The following is a 20,839-nucleotide window of genomic DNA, read 5'->3' as shown; positions in this document are numbered from 1 at the left end:
CCCTCCCCTGACGGGTGACTGCGCGCGCATCCATGAGCGCCTCTTCCCACCTTCCCGGTGTGCTGCGCGCGCACCGTCAAGCGGGGCCCTGGGGCCGGTGAGCGAGGCTGCCTGCGCGCGCTCATAGAGACGGGGGTCGGGGGGTGGGGGGTGGGGAAGGGTGTCAGGCCGAGTGGCACCTGGTGTCGGAGCGTCTCCTTGCCCCTCCTGCCCTTCTGCGCACGCGTGCCTGAGCGAGCAAACCCCGAGTGGACGGACCCAGGTGCGCTTCTGCCCGCCCACCAACCTGCCTCCCCTCAAGGGAGAGGAAGAGGAAAGGGTGCATGAGACGAATAGTCCGGGCGCGTGCCCACCATAATCCATTTAGGAGACCGAGACTTTGCGCACGAACTCTTCCTTCCTGGACCTTTTGCGGTCTGTTGCAGTTGGGGCGCTGACGGACCCGGACTTCTGAGTCCTGAGACCCAGTCTATGGAATTGGGTTCTGGCGGGAATCCCCCCCCTCTCCACGGCCGTGCGCGCTGCCGGCTCACCCCGCCTCCAGCCGCGCACGCGCCGGCCCCTCCCCCTGCCTGGCGCGCACGTTGGGTGGGGTGGGCGACCGTGGGGGGGCGGGGCTACCGCCTGGATCTTAAAAACTTTGCAGAGGTCAAGGGTCATGCTGGGTCAGTCTACTGAGGGGTATTTGGAGATCATAATGAAGTCTGGAGTCAATAGTTCGGCCTCATGGATTTGGATTACCTCCAATCCATGGAATGTTCTGGAGAGTGAATCAAGGCAGCAGAGCACCTACATAAGGAATTAACTGGGCAAATGCTTCCTGGTCTTGAATACTTTATTAACTCTGTTTGTATCCTGCTGTTGGGTTCCCTCGGAGCCTTCCTCACTTATGTCTGCTTAAAAAGGTCTTTCTTTAAAGTTCTTTGGCTGTTTCATCTCGCTTGTTCTGTATTCAAAGGGTCCTTTACTTTATAACCAACTATTTGCTTTTTGTTTTGGGGGAACACTACCCTCATTTCTGTTAAGTTCTCACTGAAAAGGTAAAAAAGCTGTCAGGTATCCAGGAGGTTTGTTAACTTCTACATGAGACGTTTCTGGCCCTCCTTTCTCTGTCAGAGCTTTAAGTACTTTTAGCTTTTAAAACTTTTTGTTGTCTTCTCTGCTCTTATCCAGCCAAAATGTACAACCCTGTGAAATTCTCCATACAAAACACTCTGCTTTGTTGCCACAACATGTATATACACCATATGTGTGCTTGGTGTCCAAACAGACCAGAAGAATAATTTGAGTCCAATGGAACTGGAGTTATCACTATTGTGAGCTGCTATATAAGTGCTTGGAATGAAACCCAGGACTTCTGCAGGAACAATAAATACTCTTAAATCACTGAAGCATTTCTCTACACCCACCCCCAAGGCCTCATGGAGCTACAACCTAGCCCAATTTACTGTGTTATTTTTCTGAAACATGAGCTATTCCTATTGCTATTATGTGAAATGACTTTCGGTGTATTTTAAAGTCCAGTAAAGCTGGTGTAAGTAACCTTAGATGGATGTGGACTGACAAATGTGGGTTGCATCCTCACTGCTGCTTCCTCTTCTGTTTTAGGTGTGATTTCCTTCATTACAGCACGGCACCGTGGAAGTGCAGACTTTCACAGGGGGTGTGGTCTCTGCTCACACAGGTGAGCTCACCTTCAGATAAAATTTTGTGTGCTGATGTTAATGCAAGAAATAGTATGAAATAATGAGAGAATAGTTTAATTGTGAATGGTTGTTGCATGTGTTTTCTATGGAGGGTGTAGTGATAGTGGTACAACTGGGGATGAATGAGACAGAACCAGGGACAGCACTAAGAGTGTTATGTTTTTGCATGTTTGTGGGGGGGGGGGTTTGCTCATTTGTTTTTTCCTTTTGTTGTTGTTACTTTTTTTTTTTTTCTGGAGACAGAGTTTTTCTGTGTAACCCTTTGTGTCCTAAAACTTGATTTGTAGATCAGGCTGGCCTTGAACTCAGAGATTGCTGTCTCTGCCTCCCAGTGCTATGCCACCAACATGGCTTCTTCAGTGTTTTATAACAAGGCTATCTGGGTTTAAGTTCTCCTATTATTATCTCTTCTTCTTTCTTTTCTTTTTTAAGACAATCTCACATAGTTTTAATAGGCCTCAATCTGTGTAGCTGAGAATAATCTTAAGTAGTTTTGATCTTCTTGCCTCAAGTGTACCACCATGACACTCAATTCTATGTGCTTCTAGGCATGAAATCTCAGGCTCTGAGGGTATTAGTCAAGTATCCTACGAAGTGAGCTCTGTCTTCAGCTCTGTGTTTCTCCCTGCTCCTCCTCTGTTTTCCTTTTTAAGGGAGTTGGATCTAAGTCTCTAGTCCAAGCCGACTTTGAATTCATAGCAGTCATTCTGCCTTAGCCTTCCCTAAGTACTGGGATTATAGGTATGAACTACCACACCTGACATATTTCTTTTTTTTCTTTCTTTGCTTCTTTTTTCTCCTCCTCCTCCTCTTCTTCCTTCTCCTCCTCCTCCTCCTCTTCCTCCTCCTGCTCCTCCTCCTCCTCTTCTTCTTCTTCTTCTATTTTTATTTATTTATTTTTTTGAAGATAGGGCTTCTTCTGTAGCCCTGGCTGTCCTGGAACTCTTTTCTGGAGACCAGGCTGGCCTCAAACTCACAGAGATCCACCTCTCTCTGTCTCCTGAGTGCTGAGGTTAAAGGCATGTACCAGATTGCCTAGCATATTTCTTCTTTCGAAATGAGATCTTATCATGTGTTTGAAGCTGGTCTCTAATGCCTATGTTCAAACACTCATCCCCCAGTATCCTAATAGATAAAGATATGTTTGTCCTGTCTCTTTTGGCTAAGCAAGTATTTCCAGATATTTGATACATAGTAAATATCCAAGAAACATAGGGATAAGTAGCATGTTGAGAAAGGGTCTCAGTCAATGTATAGCCAAGGATGACTTTGAACTTCTAGTCTTCCTTTACCTCCTAAGCTATCAGATTGAAGGTATGTGTCACCCTACTGGTTTTATACAGGGTTGAGGATTGAGCCCATGTTTCTTGGGTGCTAGGCAGAACCAGCTGACTTACCTCCATATCCCTGAAAACAGTTCTTAACCCCAGCACTTTGGAAGCTGAGGCAGGAGGATAGTCCCAGGCCAGCCTGGGTGGGAGAATAAGACCCTAATTGTCTAAAAACAAAGAATTATTTTAATAGCCTTTAATTTTTATTTCTACTTTTTTTTCTTTTCTTTTTCTTTCTTTCTTTCTTCTTTTTTTTTTTTAATCCAACTGTAGGTACTCCAGAGGCTGGTGGACCTGAGCGGAGGCTGGGACGCCCTGGTGGGCCCCGGGCCCTGGAAGGCAGGTCCCGGTGGCTGGTGGCCCAGAATGAGGCCAGCTCCCAGCATGCCCTGCAGCCGGACACCAGCCACTCGGCCTGCAGCAACGGTGATAATAACTCAGTCATTCTTCAGGCATCCAGCAAGGAGCCTGGGAGTGGGACCATGCAGAGCAGCCCCTCCCCTGCTCATCCACAGCTCCCAATCCTGCAGACACAGGTTTGAAAGTGGGGAAGGTTCCTTTGATTATTTTCTGTGAATTAATTCATGGCTTTGAGACAGAAGTGGTGTTACAGGTCTTATTACCCACCTAAGTTTGGACTCTCTTTTAGTTCTCAGATAGATTGGGGTGTAACATGTCAAGCCTACTTTTTTTTTTCTTTAATTTGCTTTTCTAAGAGTTTCTCCACCTACTATCTTGGAACTTGCTCTGTAGACCAGGCTGGCCTTGAACTCAGGTACATTTGTCTTTGACTTCTAAGGGCTGTGATCAAAGGCACTTGGTTTCCTGTTTGGCTTCAGATACTTCTACTTTACATAATAATAGTGATGTCAATTTCCAAGGGTGCAGATCTTGAAAGGTGTGCTGGCACATGCTTTTAATTACAGCATACAGAGGCAGAGGCAGGCAGATCTCTATGAGATCAAGGCCAGTAAAGACTACATAGTGTTACCCTGTCTTTAAAAAAAGATACATGGGCTGGTGAGATGGCTCAGTGGTTAAGAGCACTGAATGCCCTTCCAGAGGTTCCGAGTTCAATTCCCAGCAACCACATGGTGGCTCACAACCATCTGTAATGGGATTCAATGCCCTCTTCAACCATGTGGTTGCTGGGAATTGAACTCAGGACCTCCGGAAGAGCAGTCAGTGCTCTTAACCACTAAACCACCTCTCTAGCCCAGGAAGCTTTGAGGTCAACGGAGTGGTGGTGGAGCACACCTTTAATCCCAGCACTTTGGAGGCAGAAGTCAGACTAGTCTACAAGTTCTAGGATAGCCAGGGCAACACAGAGAAACCTTGTATTGAAAAACACAAAAACAAACCAACAACAAAAGTTGGAGGCCATTCTCAGCTATATAAAGGATTTCCAGACATACCTGAGCAACATATGACCCTGTATCAAAATGGAGGTGGGAGTTGGGAGTATCCCAGCCTCCTGAGTGCTGGGATTATACGCCTGTACCACCAGAGATAGCTGGTTCAATACTATCTATTGATATCAATAGCAATTGATAGTATATTCATTTGCAATACCGGCCTTTGAAGTTAGGTCTTCACGTATGCCAAAGCAAGCTGTTTTAACATTGAGCCATATCATTTTGGGCTTTCAAATATGTTGCTAGAAGTTGAGTGCGGGGTTTTACACGATCCAGGTAAGTAAGCACTCTGCATTGTTCCAATGGATTTGATCCTTAGTTTTTCTTAGCTAATCAGAAATTTTGATAAATAATTTTTTAATCGTTTAGGGTAGGAATTTGAAGCATATTGAGGCTTCTGTATTATACTGGGTTTCATGAGTGAGTTCATTTGTCATGTTTCAGTGGGACATTGTTTTCCAATTATTACATTTATAGTTGTTACTTTGTAAAGTAATATGTGGGTTTTTGAGAAGAGTGTTTTGTTCCAACCTCTGTACTACCAATGAAGAAGTTTAGGGGGCTTTTTTTTTCTGGTGTTTGTTAACTCAAATTGGGTAGCTGAATCTACCATACTTCTTCTTTATGAGAGAAAAATCAAGGTCCTAAAAGGACTATTAAACTTAAAATCATACCCTGCTTTTGATCACAGCCCTCCTGAGGCAGAGACATGTGCATCTTTGTGTGAATGCATAGACATCTCAAGGACAAGAAGAACAAAAATTGTGTATTGTAGTAATCTTATAAAACAAGCAAGTTTTTGTTTTTGAGAGCTATACCTCTATCACTGTAGTAGAAGTCTTGAATTTATGTAGTTGTATGTATCAGCATGTTAGTCTTGCATGTCAAAATCTTCTTGAAATTTGGCTCTGCCATTTTAATTTGTAAAACAACTTTCCAAGCCTGATGTGGTGGCACAAACTAGCCTTTTAATCCAGCACTTGCTTGGGAGGTAGATTATAAATCCCAGGCTAGATGTAGTAAGGCCTTGTCTTCAACTGTAGCATCCTCCCTTTGACACCCACCAAAAAAAAAAAAAAAGACAACAACAAAGTGTGTTGATTAAAAATGGGAGTGATATGATACCTTATTCTGCATTTTTTGTTGTAAAATGGAATATAAAGATATATTTAAAACATTTAGCACAATGCTTACCATCCTTTTCTCCATCATTTTCCTCTTTTTAGATGGTGTCGGACGGCATGACAGGCAGCAATCCTGTGTCCCCTGCCTCATCTAGTTCTCCAGCTTCTAGTGGGGCAGGTGGCATCTCCCCCCAACACATAGCTCAAGATTCCTCACTGGATGGACCTCCAGGCCCGCAAGATGGTGCCACAGTTCCTCTGGAGGGGTTCAGCTTATCCCATGCTGCTGATCTGGTCAACAGGGGTCAAAAGTGGGAGAAGAGCCATGCAGAAATTGCAGAGCAAGCCAAACATGTATGTATTCGGAAGGCCCATGAAGATTCATGGGAATTGACTTAAGTTCCAGGGGACCCAGTTCCCTCTGCTAGCCTCCATGAGCATCAGGCATTCAAGTGGTTTGCAAACATACATGGAGGCAAAACACCCATACACAAAATGAAAGAAAGAGCATCACCAACCTTCCTTGCCTAAAGTGAGCTTTCGTACATGCTAGGCAAGTGTTCCCCTTTTATTAAAAGGTTAATTTGTTACATTTTTTTGTATATATGAGTATCTTGTCTACATGTATGCTAGGTGATGATGGTACACATTTTAAATCCCAGAACTTAGGAGGCAGAGGTAGGTGGAACTCTGAGTTTGAGGCCAACCTGGTCTACAAAGTTAGTTCCAGGACAGCCAGGGCTATACAGAGACCCTGTTTTAAAACTGAAAAATAAGTAAAATTTTGAAAGGAGCTAATTGCCTGGTGGTGGTGGCGTACGCCTGTAAACCCAGCATTCTGGGAGGCAGAGGCAGGCAGATTTCTGAGTTTGAGGCCAGCCTGGTCTACAGAGTGAGTTCCAGGACAGCCAGGGCTATACAGAGAAACCCTGTCTTGAAAAAGGAAAAAACAAAAAACAAAAAACAAATCCAAAAAAACCAAAAAAAAAAAAAAAGAAAGGAGCTAATTGAGGTAGCTTATACCTGTATTCCCAGCACTTTGAGATGATGATACAGGATTTGAGTCAACCTAGACTACAGGATAAGCTCGACATTATCTCAAAAAAATAGAAAAAGCTAAAAAATAAAAACAAAACAGTAAACTTAAATACAAAAGGCATTAGACACTGAAGTACTTTGTAAGTCGTTATGGTATTAAATTTTTTTGTTTTCCCATTTATATCTAGTCTGTAGCCTGTGAATCTTTTTTTTTTTTAAGATTTATTTATTGTTATATCTAAGTAGCTGTCTTCAGATACACCAGAAGAGGGCATCAGATCTCATTACAGATGGTTGTGAGCCACCATGTGGTTGCTAGGATTTGAACTCAGGACCTTCAGAAGACTAGTCAGTGCTCTTAACCACTGAGCCATTTCTCCAGCCCGCCTGTGAAATTTTAAATAAATTAGACTGAAATCATATTTCTAAGAAATAGATTTCTACAGTACTAAGAACCACTCTAGAGTTAAGAAGAAAGTAAGCACTCCCTTTGAAATATGTTTTCTTGAGTCTTAGCTTTGTTCAGGGTTTTCAGAGATGATGTGAGCAGAAAGTTTTTATACCTATTTCACTTGTATTGTAGGTGTTTGTGTGTACACTTGCATATGGAAGGCAGATGTCAATATTTAATTGCTGCTTTGGATTTTTTTTTTTTTTTTTTTTTTTTAATATTTGGCTTTTTCAAGACAGGGTTTCTCTGTATATCCCCGACTGTCCTGGAACTCACTCTGTAGACCAGGCTGGCCTGAACTCAGAAATCCACCTACCTTTGCCTCCCAGAGTGCTGGGATTACAGGCGTGCACCCAATCGCCCGGCTTGTGTTTTTTTGTTGTTGTTTGTTTGTTTGTTTGTTTTGAGACAGGGTCTCGACCTGATTGGTTTAGTTGCTATGTAGAATAATTTGGGCTGGAACTCAGAGTTAATGCCTTTCTTTGCCTTCTAGGGTTGGGCATTAAAGACATGTGCTACCGTGCTCAGGTTTCTAGACCTGTTTTTGATTCCCAGTTCTTTCCTAGCTGTATAATCTCAGGGATATCATTTAATTTCCTAGATATTTCCTCATGGAATCTATTACCTTGTAGAATTGATATGAGCATAAAACACTGAGCCCATTCAATGGTCAGGATTCCAGGCATGGCTTTTATGTCTAGGAATCCTTGATCTATGTCATTATCCCATATTAGGAAGCTGAAATTGAAACTCGGATTGCTGAACTTCGGAAAGAGGGATTCTGGTCATTGAAAAGGCTACCTAAAGTACCAGAGCCTCCCCGCCCTAAAGGACACTGGGACTATCTATGTGAAGAGATGCAGTGGCTCTCTGCTGACTTTGCTCAGGAGCGCAGATGGAAACGAGGTGTGGCCCGGAAGGTATGTCCTGTTTGCTCTAACATCTGTATGTTTTCAGATGTATTTGAAACTGCTGGGAGGTGGTAGTGTACACCTTTAACCCAGCACTGGGAAGGCAGAGTTGGATAAATCTCAGAATTTGAGGCCAGCCTGGTCTACAGACAGAGTTCTAGGATAGTCAGGGCCATACCCCCAAATAAAGTCCATGAATTAATATACCCCTATTAGTGGTTTCTGCATTTAGAGGTAAGCCCTTGTTTATGTTTGCATTTGATTTTGTGGATAGGAACATTTAGCTTTGAGCATTTTCATACTGGGTCATTATTTCTATAGGTGGTACGTATGGTGATCCGGCACCACGAAGAGCAGCGACAAAAGGAGGAACGAGCACGGAGAGAGGAACAGGCCAAGCTGCGGCGAATTGCTTCTGCCATGGCCAAGGATGTTAGGCAGTTCTGGAGCAATGTGGAGAAGGTGAGCAACGAGGCTGGAAAAAAAGGGGTGGCTTGACTGAATAGTAGACCTGACCAAACCTACTGCTCAGTTTCCTACCTACTCAGATAAAACAGTGGGAACAGCACCTAGCAGTCTGTTTTGGTTGCAAATATCCATTGTATATTTGGAAGTCAATAGGACTCCTTGGCTCCTAGACTATCTATCTACTCTTTGCAGGGTATATATATATTAACATGTTTCCTATTTATTATCCCTCCTGCGTATATGTTAACTTGTAATTATCTTTGAATTCCCTCATCTCCCTTATTGTGCTTGTGTGATTGGTTCTAGGACTCCTTGTGGGCATATAATCTGGAGATGTTCAAGTCCAAGACTTAAAATGCATATAATCTATGAACACCTAATTGAAGAGTTTCAAATAGTTTTAGAATGTCTTATTATGTACATTGTGGTGTAAAAAGTACTACGTAAATAGTTGTCATACTATATTGTTTAAGATAGGGGTATTGCTGTATTTCATAGGTTTTCTATTTCAGTTTTGAGACAGGTGTCATGTTATCCTCAGGTTTGCTATGTAGCTAAGGATATCTTGAACTCCTGATGCTCCTCCCACCCTCTAAAGGCCCTTTGTTGTTGTTTCTGTTCATTTTTGCAACAGGGATCTCAAGTAGACTAGGTTTCCTTCAAACTCACTTTGTAACAGGGGTTGATCCTTTTCTCTCTGTTTCTTCTTAAATGCTGTATTATAGGAGTATACCAGCATGATGATTAGTCTTGAACTCATCTTTCCTTCATTTTACATACCTGGCTGCAATGTTTAATTTTGTAGTATTTGAGACAGTCTATATTAACGTATGCTGGTCTGGAGCCATCTTTAGTCTCCTGAGTTCTGAGGATGTGCCATTTAACACCTAGGCTTGGTATGGGGGACGTGGGTATTATGCATATATTTGGGTTTAGGGTGGGGAGACATACCATATCACACATAGTGGACGTCAAAGGACAATTTGTAAGTGTCTGTTTTATGTTTCTGCCATGTGAGTTACAAGATGTTGACCCATCTTGCCTTCCTCCTCTTTTCGTGCGTTTGAGACAAAGTCTCACTATAGTCTAGACTGGCCTGGAACTCAAGCTGCCCTTGAACTTAGAGAAACCCTGGTTCAGCCAGCATGCCAAGGAGTGTGTGCCTATTTGTTGTTTGTTTGTTTGTTTGTGAGTGAGAGACAGAGTCTCACTAGCTCTGGCTAGCCTAGAGCTCCTTGTAACTTAGATCAGGCTGGCTTTGAGGTCTACCTACCTCTACCTCTAGACTGTTGAAGATTAAAAGTGTTTGACCTATGCCTGGGTGTAAAAACTTTTTTAAAGATTTGTTGGTTTTACTTATATGTATGTGTGTGTGCGTGTATTAGATTTACATGCACTATGTTCATTAAGATACCCACATACCTTCCAGAGTAAGTTGGATCTCTGGGAAATGGAGTTACAGGTTATTGTGAACCACCTGATACAAGTATTGGGAACCAAACATATCCTCAAGAAGAACAATACATGTTCCTAACCTCAATGCCATCATTCTAGTCCCAAGTTTAAAAAGCCTCTATTTTCTTTCATTTTTTTTTGGTTTGTTTGTTTGTTTGTTTGTTTGTTTGTTTGTTTGAGACAGGGTTTCTCTGTATAGCCCTGGCTGTCCTGGAACTCACTCTGTAGACCAGGCTGACCTCGAACTCAGAAATCCACCTGCCTCTGCCTCCCAGAGTGCTGGGATTACAGGTGTGCGTCACCACGGCCCAGCTTCATTATTCTTAAATTATATTTCTGTGTATGGATATGTGTTGTGCACATGAATTCTGGTGACCTTGGAGACCAGAGGATGTTGGCTTTCCGGGAGCTGGAGTTACAGGCAGTTATGAACTGTCTGATGTGATTGCTAAGAATTAAGCTCCAGTCCTCTGCAAGAGTAGTAAGTGCTCGTAAGCATTGAGCCATCTCTCCAGCCCTCAGCCCCATTTTTTAAAATTAAGTATTTAAATTATGTGCACATAAACCACAGCTGATGTGTGGAAGTCGGAGGGCAATTTTTGGAAGTTGTTGGTTCTCTCTTCTCTACCCTGTGGGTCTGAATTGAATTCAGGTAATTAGGCTTGGCAACAAGTGCCGTTTTGTCAACCTCAAGTTTTTAGTTTTTGTTGTTTTGGTTTCTTTGGGACAGGGCCTCTCTGTGTAGCCCTGGCTGTTCTGGAACTCTCTCTGTAGACCAGACTGGCCTCCAGTTCACAGAGATCTACCTGTCTTTGCCTCTTGAGTGCTGGGATTCAAGATGGTGTGTCACCATGCCCACCTATAGTTTTAGTTTTATTAACCCAGAGCCTCCTGTTGCTCTTTTAATCTCCAGACTTTTTTGAATATTTTAATTTGAGATTAGTGCACATACCTGGCCATTCACACATGGTCTCTTTCTACTGCTGCTGTTCTCCTTGTTAGTAGTTAAAGAAGACACCACCTCCAACCCCCACCCCAAACCTAGGACTTTGTGCTAGGCATGTGTTCTCCAACTGACCTACACTGGTAATTGCACATACTCTGTTTATAATTTGTTTGTTTTGGTTTTTGAAAACAAAGTTTCTCTCTGTAACCCTGGCTGTCCTGGAACTCACTCTATAGACCAAACTGGTCCTGAATTAAGAGGTCTGCTTGCCTCTGCTGATACTAAATATGTGTGCCACTGCTGACTGACTACTTTATTATTAGTTTTTCTAAAGATTCAATTTAAGTTGGATTTGCTAATGTTTTCCAGCTTCTAGATACTAAGTTGACACCATCTTGTGTTTATTTAGTTTCTTGTTTTAGAAGTACCATATAGATCAGTAGTCCCTCTAAGATTTTTAGCTTTTTCTGAATGACCAGGCCAAAGTCTAGCATAAAGGTAATATATCCCTAAGTAGTGGGCTTGTGGTATATAAACAAGTGAATATATGGGTGACTGGTGTCTTTTGTGATTATGGTAGGTGGTACAATTCAAACAGCAGTCTCGGCTTGAAGAAAAACGTAAGAAAGCCTTGGACCTGCACCTGGACTTCATCGTAGGGCAAACTGAGAAGTACTCAGACCTTCTGTCTCAGAGCCTTAACCAGCCACTAGCCTCCAGCAAAGCTGGCTCCTCCCCTTGTCTTGGTTCTTCCTCAGCAGCATCTAGTCCTCCACCCCCTGTTTCTCGACTGGATGATGAAGGTGTGTGTGCTCTTTGGTCCTGTTACTCTTCCCCAAGTGCCCTTTCCAGAGCTGAAAAACCCACCCTGTGGCTTGCAGGGCCCGTGGACTTTGTGACCTTGTTCTCCTGCTATAGATGGGGACTTTCAACCCCAAGAGGAAGAAGAAGAGGATGATGAGGAGACCATTGAGGTTGAAGAACAACAGGAAGGCAATGATGCAGAGACCCAGAGGCGTGAGATTGAACTTCTTCGACATGAAGGAGAACTGCCCCTGGAAGAGCTGCTTCGTTCCCTCCCTCCTCAGCTATTGGGTGGACCTTTTAGCCCCTCTCAGACACCTTCTTCTCATGACAGTGATACTCATGATGGGCCTGAAGAAAATAATGAAGAGGAGCCTTCTCAGGATTTGGAGGTATAAACAGAAGAGGTACAGGAAGAAAGATTCAGAGGGGAAATAGATGGGAAGTTTCAGCTCTAAAATCTTAGGCATAGGTTGGTCCATGGTTTTAAGAATCTGGGTTAAGGGCAATCTGGGTTTCATTGCTGGAAAGTTGATTGACCATTTGCAAACCAAGTTGAAGCCTGCAATTGGCAAGGTTTCTGATAAGATAATAGAAGCATTTATTGTAGTTTTAAAATTCTTAGGGGAGAGCTGGAGAGATAGCTTAGTTGGTAAAGTACTTGAGTTCATTCCTCAGTCTGCCTCATAAAAAAAGGTGTGTGCAGTGGTACGTTACAGAGACAGACATAGGAGCATCCTTGAGGCATGCTTATCTAGCTAAATCAGTAAGCTCCAAGGTCAGTGAAGAGTGATTGAGGAAGACACCAAACAAGCATGTACAAATTTGCAATTAATTAATTGATTGATTGATTTGTGTGTGTGCGTGTGTGTGTGTGTGTGTGTGTGTGTGTGTGTGTGTGTGTGTGTAAGGAAAATTGTTAGGTTGATATGAATTTGGGAGTTGTGATAGTCATCTTAAAAATCTTTTTTAGAGAGATAGTGCAGTGGTTAAGAGCACTAACTGCTCTTCCAGAGGTCCTGAGTTCAAATCCCAGCAACCACATGGTGGCTCACAACCATCCGCAATGAAATCTGATGCCCTTCTGGGTTGTCTGAAGATAGCTACAGTGTACTTACGTATAATAAATAAATAAATAAATATTTTAAAAAATAGTTTTTGGGGGCACTGGAGAGAGAGCTCAGTGGTTAAGAGCACTAGCTGTTCTTCCAAAGGTCCTGAGTTCAATTCCCAGCACCCACAACCATCTATAATGGGATCTGATGCCCTTTCTGGTGTGCAAATGTACATACAGGCAAGTTACCCATATATATATGAATAAAAAAGGTTGTTTTTTTTTAATCTTTTTTGGAGCTTGTGTAGTGTCATATTCCTTTATCCCAGCACTCAGGAGGCAGAGACAGGTAGATCTTGGAAACCAGCTTGGTATATGTTGCAAATTCCAAGACAACATGAGGTACATAGTGAGGCCTTGTCTCAAAAAAAAATTTTTTTTTTTGGATTTTTATACCAGTGGTCCATATTTCTGCATGTTATGGTTGTTTTTTAAATTACTATTATTGTAATTTAATTTTTTTATGATCGTTTTTATTTGTAATTATAAACACAGATTTGTGTTTCTGTGTATGGATATGCATACATGATAGCAGATGTTAGAGTCTTTAGATCCCCTGGACCTGGGGTTATAGATGGTTTTGAACCACTTGATAAGTGTGCTGGGAATTTAACTTAGGTCTTCTAGAAGCGGTACAATGTTCTTAATCAATAAGCTATCATTCTAGCCCTTAATTTAATTATTTTTAAATTTCATTTTATTTACTTTATGTTTTAAGACAGGGTCTAACTGTGTGGTCTTGACTTGCCTGGAACTCATGTAGATTAGGATAACCTAAAAAAATTAATTAGAATTGTGTCTGTGTGTGTATACATATGGAAGTCAGAGAACAGTTTTGTGGCATTGATTCTAACCTACCTTTACATGAGTCCAAGGGTTGAGCTTTGGTTGTCTGGCTTGCTGATGACCACTTAGCCCCTCTCTCTTCCCCTTCCTTTTTGGGGGTGGGGAGGGGATTGGGGATTTGGTTGATTGGTTGGTTGGTTTAGATTGGTTGGTTTTTGGTTTTGAAAGAGAGCCTCATTATGCATCCCTGGCTGGCTTGGAACTCAATTGTGTGGACCAGTCTGGCCTCAAATTCAAAATGCTCTGCCTATAGACTGCTTTGATTAAGGACATGGTTCCCCTTTATTTTCTAGCACGTTTCACAGGTCCTTCCTTTGTCAGTGGGGTCAGGATTTGGTAGCTGGTGCTAAGATAATACCCTTGATTACATCTTTGCCCTGATACTGTAACAGTGGCAGTTGTTACTCAAGGGAACAGTGATTCCTTTTCTGATCTACATTATATCTCTGTCTTTCAATTTTGGTTGGTTGGTTGGTTGGTTTGGTGGTGTGGTGTGGTTTGGTTTGGTTTGGTTTGGTTTGGTTTGGTTTTTGAGTCAGGGTTTCTCTCTGTAACATGCCTGGCTACACTGGAACTGACTTTGTAGACCAGGCAGCCCTTACTCTCCCAGAGGATCGCCCTGCTTCTGCCTCCTGGGTTCTGGTATTAAAAGGTATGTGCACTACACAGGGCCTTGTTTGTTTGTTGTTTGTTGACTCTCTGGCTGACCTTTAATTCACTATTTAGACTAGGCTGGCTTCCAACTCACGAGTTGCCTCTGTTTCCTCAGTGCTAGGTTTAAAGGCTTTCACCAAAACACCCTTTCAACTTCGTGTTCAAATGTTAAATCCTTCCACTTTTTACCCTTTGCCATACAGGTAAACCCTCCATCTTCCTCTGTTACACAATGTAACAAAAAGCGTTGGCATCCAGATGAAGATGATGAAGAGTTTACTGCTAATGAAGATGAAGGTCAGACCTCTTCTGTCATTTTTATTGTTGCTTTGTTTTCTTGAGACAGGGTCTATATTATGTATTGGACTGTTCTGGAACTCTGTGGATCATAGAGATTAAATTTATGTCTGCTTCCCAAGTCCTGGGATTAAAGGCATGTGTCAGCGATGCCTTGCTCTCTCTCTTTTGATTAATTAGATTTTGTTTTTTGACATTTTTAAACATATATAAAATATATTTTGGTTTCTCTTATCTTCCACCTCTGTCAACCCTCCATCTTTCCTACAAATTCCTTTCCTACATTTATGTTTTTATTTTGTTTTTCACTGACATTTTAACCAGAACTATGTGTATGACCATGGTTTTGGAAGCATCCTTTGGTGGGCTCACCAGTGGAAACTTCATTCTCTTTTTGTAGCAGAGGATGAAGAAGACACTATAGCAGCTGAAGAGCAGTTGGAAGGGGAGGTGGATCATGCCATGGAACTGAGCGAGTTGGCTCGAGAAGGTGACATTTACCAGATATTTACTGAAGATCTGCTTGCTGTCTCTACTGTGCAGAAAATTGATGGAAAATAGACAATAAATAACATTTTTATTTTCCTATCTTAAGTTATTGATTTTTAGCTATGTTTCTCTTGTGACTCAAGTATAGCAACAAAAAAATTTATAAATGAAAGTGTTGTGATTGTGATAGGAGTTTGAACTGAGATCTCAGTTGAAGGAATAGCCATTGTAGCAGGATATTGGTAACATTAGTAAAATTTAAAAGGGTGTTTCAGTGGCTCAAGAGACAACAGAAGATTTCGCATTGGTGGCTCAGGCATGGCTTGGCATCTGGGGAGTGAGGATCCTGCAAACTGAGGCTTGACCTCACACTGGTTGGAGAGCCTGGACATGGGCTCTGGTTCTATGTGAGAAATCAATGGAGCCTTTGGAAACAGTGAGAAACCTGAAGAGAATTTATGCTTCTGAGAGAAAATTAGAAAGCAACTGACTGGCTTGAAGAAACCCTATGGTGATGTGCTCAGGCACCATAGAAAGGAAATTGAGCATCTGCACAACAGCGCAGCATAAAAATAGAAAAGTCTAAAAGCTGAAGATTAAATACACATAGTTCCCCACTGAATGACTGAATGGCCCATATCATAGCCCACTTGTTTTGTTTTTTCCAGACAGGGTTTCTCTGTATAGGAACTGTTGTCCTGGAACTCACTCTGAAGACAGTTGACCAGGCTGGCCTCAAACTCAGAAATCTGCCTGCCTCTGCCTCCCAAATGCTGGGACTAAAGGCATGCACAACCACTGCCCGGCCATAGCCCACTTCTATAGATACATAGTTCTGAGTAATTAGTATTTGGTCTGTGTGCTTTTAACAGATAATAAATTACCAGCAAGTAAGAAAAAAGGGTAGGGTGGTCACAGGGGTAGGTACTGTCCTTCTTAGGAGAATGCTGCACCTACTATGGTTGATAACAAGATTGACTTTATTAGCTAGTGCTAAAGATAAAAACTAGTCTCCCTGTAGACCTGGGTAAAAGAAACCAGTACCACTAAAATACCTGTTTCCCAATCCTCTCAAAGTAACCAAATGTTTACTTCTCTTTACCCTCAGGTGAACTTTCTATGGAGGAGTTACTGCAGCAATATGCAGGGGCCTATACCTATGATGCCTCTGCTCCAGGCTCGGGGAATAGTGAAGATGAAGATGAGGTTGAAGCCAGTAGTTCTGACTGTGAACTAGACGAAACAGTTGAAGAGGCAGTTCAAGAAGATAGTAGCAGTCAGTCAGGTAAGTACTTGGTTTAAAGGACAACTGGGAAGAGCTGGTGTTGGAGGGACAGCTTACTAAGCTTTGGTCTTCTGTTTTAGATTCTGCTGAGGAGCATAGTGATGATGAGGAAGATGAACATTCAGAGGAAGAAATGAGTGGGAGTTCACAGTCAGAAGAATCTGAGTCTGAGGAGTCTGAGGATGCTCAGTCACACAGCCAAGCAGATGAAGAACAAGATGATGATGATGATGATGATAATGATGATGATGACGATTTTGGAGTAGAATACTTGCTTGCCCGAGATGATGAAAGGAGTGAGGTTGACGGAGGCAGTGGACCTCCCACTCCCGGTCCTACAACCACTCTAGGGCCCAAGAAAGAAATTACTGATATTGCTGCAGCAGCTGAAAGTCTCCAGCCCAAGGGTTATACTTTGGCTACTACCCAGGTACCTACAGATTCATAGCTTAACTTACTGTTTCCTGATAAGAGGTGCTTCATTTCTACCATGTGATAATTCCCTTTCTATTAGGTGAAGACGCCTATTCCACTACTCCTTCGGGGCCAGCTCCGAGAGTACCAACACATTGGCCTTGACTGGCTGGTTACTATGTATGAGAAGAAGCTGAATGGCATTCTTGCAGATGAGATGGGACTGGGAAAGACAATCCAGACCATTTCCTTGCTTGCTCACTTGGCCTGTGAGAAAGGTAGAATTCTTTTCTTGGGATTTCATGTCTAATTACTCGGAGGAGCTTGTTTATTGGTGTTCACCTATAGGAAAGTGAATTACTTGTTTCTCTTACTGCTGTCTTTGTAGCCTCATTGACTCTAGTCAGTGTCTACATAAAGAGGACAGCATAGGTGCTGAGGTCTTAAGATTATCACAAAGATGCGAGTTAGGGTTTTTTAACCAGAGCTCCAAGGTGTAAGCATAGTCTTACTATGTGTTTTTGCTAAACAGGTAACTGGGGTCCCCATTTAATCATTGTTCCCACCAGCGTGATGTTGAACTGGGAGATGGAATTGAAACGTTGGTGCCCGAGTTTTAAAATCCTCACTTACTATGGAGCTCAGAAAGAGAGGAAGCTCAAGCGGCAGGTTTGATCTTCCATGTGATCATTTCCCTTATTGATGATGTTTCCTTCAGTTTTTTTAGAGCCTTTCCTCACATGAATACTTTGCCTCATTTTTCTGTTGCTCAGTTCTCTTGCTGGTACTGTTTTATTTCTTCCAACCTGGTTTCTGTCCTTGAGTACTTTTAACGTATCTTCTAATTCCCCTTGTGTTTTTCTGTGTGTTTTTTTGTTTTTATCCCATCATAAGCCGTTTTCTCTTTGACCTTTTAGGGCTGGACCAAGCCCAATGCCTTCCATGTGTGTATCACCTCTTACAAGCTGGTTCTGCAGGATCACCAAGCTTTTCGTCGCAAGAACTGGCGCTATCTCATTCTGGATGAAGCTCAGAACATCAAGAATTTCAAGTCCCAACGATGGCAGTCACTGCTCAACTTTAACAGGTAAAGATGAATATAGAGATTCATGGGAGACTCGTCTTGGTATGAAGTGTTGGCTGCCTGGGTCAGCTATATTAAGGATGCTCACAAAGTTGAAATTTTACGGACTATGTTTATTCTAATTCCTCTGTCTTTACAGCCAGAGGCGCCTGCTCCTGACAGGCACTCCCTTGCAGAATAGCCTCATGGAGCTGTGGTCCTTGATGCATTTTTTGATGCCACACGTCTTCCAGTCTCACCGAGAATTCAAGGAATGGTTCTCTAACCCTCTAACTGGCATGATTGAAGGAAGCCAAGAATATAATGAAGGTCTAGTCAAACGCCTCCACAAGGTAGGACCTGTATACAGGGTAGTAAAAATTAAAGGCAATGCCAGGTAAAGTTTTAGAGGGATTAGTCAATATTAGGCTAAACTAAGTTGTCAAGCTGAAGAAAATAACCATTGCTAGGCTGAGCAGCTTTGCCTTAGTTATTCTTTGTTTTCTGTAGTTGAGGATGTTTTCCCCTTATTTTTGTTGGGTCTTAATAATGTGCTATGATTTCACTTTATATGACAAATTTATTTACATTTTTATTTGTATGTGCATAGTGTTTTCCTCTGCATATATTATGTGCATTACAAACCATGCCTAGTGTTCAAGGAAGTCAGAAAAGTATAAATACTTGTGGAAATGGAATTGTAGATAGTTGTGAACCACCGGTGTAATGCTAGGAATTGAACCCAGATTCTCCATAAGAGCAACCTGTGCTCTCAATCACTGAACCATCTCTAGCCCTAATTTATTTAATGTGATTTTGTTATTGTTATTTGTTTTAAAACAAGGTCTCTTCATGTAGCTCTAGCTGTCTTGGCACTCCATATGTAGACCAGGCAGGCTGGCATTGAGATCCTTCTGCCTCTGCCTTTTGAGCGCTGAGGCTAAAGTCATGTGCCACTATCCTTTTGTGGTACTGGAAATTAAATCAAGGGCATTATTGCGCATGCTAGCTAGACAAGTAAGTACTCTATTACTAAGTTGTATCTCTTGGCTCTTTATTTTGTGGGGGTGTAGTGGTTGTCTCTGGTCCTTCCAATTTTTCAACAGCTAGCTTTTCAACATTCTGAGATACACACACCCTCCCTTTTTTTGTTTTTTATAGACAGGGTTTCTTTGTATAGCTGTACTGGAATTTATTTTCTAGACCAGTTTGAACTTGAACTCCCAGAGATCTACCTGCCTCTGCCTCCCATCATAATGCCCTATGAAATTGGGAAGTATTAAGGATTACTTTTCTTTTTAATTCTCTTATCTTAGTTGATACTGAAGATTATGTCCTATGAGATTTTAATACCAGCAGATCCAGGCTGGCTTACTTTTGCAGCATGTAACATAACAGTTATTCCTCCAAATGTAATTTGAATCATCGCTCTTTCAAAGTTAGTTTGCTCTAGGTTCATCTGTGTATGTTGTTTATAATTATCTTTGTGTTTGCCTTCTCTGTACACAGTAAGTTACATGAGAGGAGAGTTTATGTCTGTGTGTAATTGATATCTGGCATGCCTAGTGACTATTTTCTGATGAATTAATAAGCCAGTACGGTGCCTATCCTGGAGCTAAGACCCATGTAGGAGGACTCTGCGGAGCACAGTGCCCACTCTTTATTAGCACCCTGCTCATTTGCCTTTTAGGTTCTGCGACCTTTTTTGCTGCGCAGAGTTAAGGTGGATGTTGAGAAGCAGATGCCCAAAAAATATGAGCATGTTATCCGGTGTCGACTTTCCAAGCGCCAACGCTGTCTCTATGATGACTTCATGGCACAGACTACGTAAGAGAGAACTGAGGGTAGATCCTGGTACTCTGGGTTAGAACCCAGGTAGCTGTCAAATGTCCCTTACTTATTTTTCCTTGTTCTCCAGAACTAAGGAGACACTAGCTACAGGCCATTTTATGAGTGTCATCAACATTTTGATGCAGTTGCGGAAAGTCTGCAATCATCCAAATCTGTTTGACCCTCGACCTGTTACTTCCCCATTCATCACCCCAGGCATCTGCTTTAGCACCGCCTCTCTGGTGCTAAGGGCCACTGAAGTTCATCCACTCCAGGTATGTAGTTACCCCTAAGGTTAGTGGTTTTATTATACAAACTTTCTGTCTCCACTTTAAGGCCTGACCTTTTCATATTTACTATTTCCCTATTTTATCAACTCAGCACTATTTTCATAGCTTTATTGTTCTTTAGTCATATGACCCTTGGCCTAATTATTATCCTAAGTTTTCTTGTCCATCAAAGCAGGGATCATAAGGCCTAGTTTACAGTGTGTTTGAAAATGAAGTTAATGCTTTTGAAAACAAAGTCTGCCATATCTATATAATTTGGCAAATATTACTTTTTCTTATTCCTTCCCCACACTTTCTTTATTCTTTTTTCATTTTTTTGTTTGTTTTTTGTTTTTTGTTTTTTTTTTAGCCACATTCTTATTACGTATCCTTGGCTGGTTTGGAACTCATTGTATAGATCACTCTGGCATCAAACTTAAGAGATTGAAAAGCCTCTGCCCCTCCAATACTGAGATCAAAGGCATGCACCTCCAGGCCTGGCTCTTTCCCACCTTTTTAAGAAATATTTTACCTATTCCAGGATAGCTTCAAACTCCCGTTCGACTTGCCTCCATCTTCTACATGCATGTGCCATTAATCCTACATACCCTAATTTTGTAATTGTGGTAAAATATGTTCAACAAAATTATTATTTTAACCAATTTTAAATCTACATTTTAGTGACCTCAAGGACATTCATATTGTATAGTCATCTCTACCATCCATCCTTAGAACTGTGTTTATTTTCTTAAGCTGAAACACTGTATTGTATATTTTGAAAAACTGTTCAGTTTTCCCCCATCCCGACATCTGCCATTCTACTCTGTTACTGTTCTGAGTATGTGATAAAATGGAATCATAAAGTATCTATCAACACAATGACATGTATAAAAAAATCCTCCCTCAACCAATTTTTAAGGTAGTATAAC

The 20,839-nt window shown here is 41.9% G+C and overlaps 2 protein-coding genes and 1 non-coding gene across 6 annotated transcripts in view; 2 read left to right on the top strand and 1 right to left on the bottom strand.

Moving 5' to 3' along the window:
* The window catches only part of Septin1 (septin 1), a 502,205-nt gene that overhangs the window by 291,400 nt on the left and 189,966 nt on the right, over positions 1 to 20,839 (bottom strand). The gene's annotated exons all lie outside the window — the stretch shown is intronic.
* Positions 1 to 20,839, top strand: part of Srcap (Snf2 related CREBBP activator protein) — a 49,096-nt gene that overhangs the window by 299 nt on the left and 27,958 nt on the right. For 2 of the 3 annotated variants that reach the window (XM_052197975.1, XM_052197977.1), the window contains exons 2-18: positions 1,609 to 1,684; positions 3,311 to 3,573; positions 5,679 to 5,930; positions 7,800 to 7,985; positions 8,298 to 8,438; positions 11,426 to 11,648; positions 11,764 to 12,041; positions 14,467 to 14,560; positions 14,961 to 15,050; positions 16,158 to 16,334; positions 16,415 to 16,764; positions 16,849 to 17,026; positions 17,281 to 17,417; positions 17,666 to 17,835; positions 17,972 to 18,164; positions 19,502 to 19,638; positions 19,730 to 19,916. In XM_052197975.1, the coding sequence (XP_052053935.1) occupies positions 3,520 to 3,573; positions 5,679 to 5,930; positions 7,800 to 7,985; positions 8,298 to 8,438; positions 11,426 to 11,648; positions 11,764 to 12,041; positions 14,467 to 14,560; positions 14,961 to 15,050; positions 16,158 to 16,334; positions 16,415 to 16,764; positions 16,849 to 17,026; positions 17,281 to 17,417; positions 17,666 to 17,835; positions 17,972 to 18,164; positions 19,502 to 19,638; positions 19,730 to 19,916 (2,847 nt within the window). In that variant the 5' untranslated portion in view covers positions 1,609 to 1,684; positions 3,311 to 3,519. The remainder of the gene's footprint in view (positions 1 to 1,608; positions 1,685 to 3,310; positions 3,574 to 5,678; positions 5,931 to 7,799; positions 7,986 to 8,297; positions 8,439 to 11,425; positions 11,649 to 11,763; positions 12,042 to 14,466; positions 14,561 to 14,960; positions 15,051 to 16,157; positions 16,335 to 16,414; positions 16,765 to 16,848; positions 17,027 to 17,280; positions 17,418 to 17,665; positions 17,836 to 17,971; positions 18,165 to 19,501; positions 19,639 to 19,729; positions 19,917 to 20,839) is intronic. The other variant, XM_052197976.1, reaches the window with a different exon arrangement.
* On the top strand, positions 13,899 to 14,028 carry LOC127676530 (small nucleolar RNA SNORA30/SNORA37 family). Its single transcript, XR_007976003.1, has one exon. It is a non-coding gene; the product is annotated as a small nucleolar RNA SNORA30/SNORA37 family (small nucleolar RNA).

The sequence above is a fragment of the Apodemus sylvaticus genome, chromosome 1 (assembly GCF_947179515.1).
Source record: "Apodemus sylvaticus chromosome 1, mApoSyl1.1, whole genome shotgun sequence".
In the NCBI taxonomy this organism is placed as follows: domain Eukaryota; kingdom Metazoa; phylum Chordata; class Mammalia; order Rodentia; family Muridae; genus Apodemus; species Apodemus sylvaticus.
This window is presented reverse-complemented; position numbering and strand designations above follow the sequence as displayed.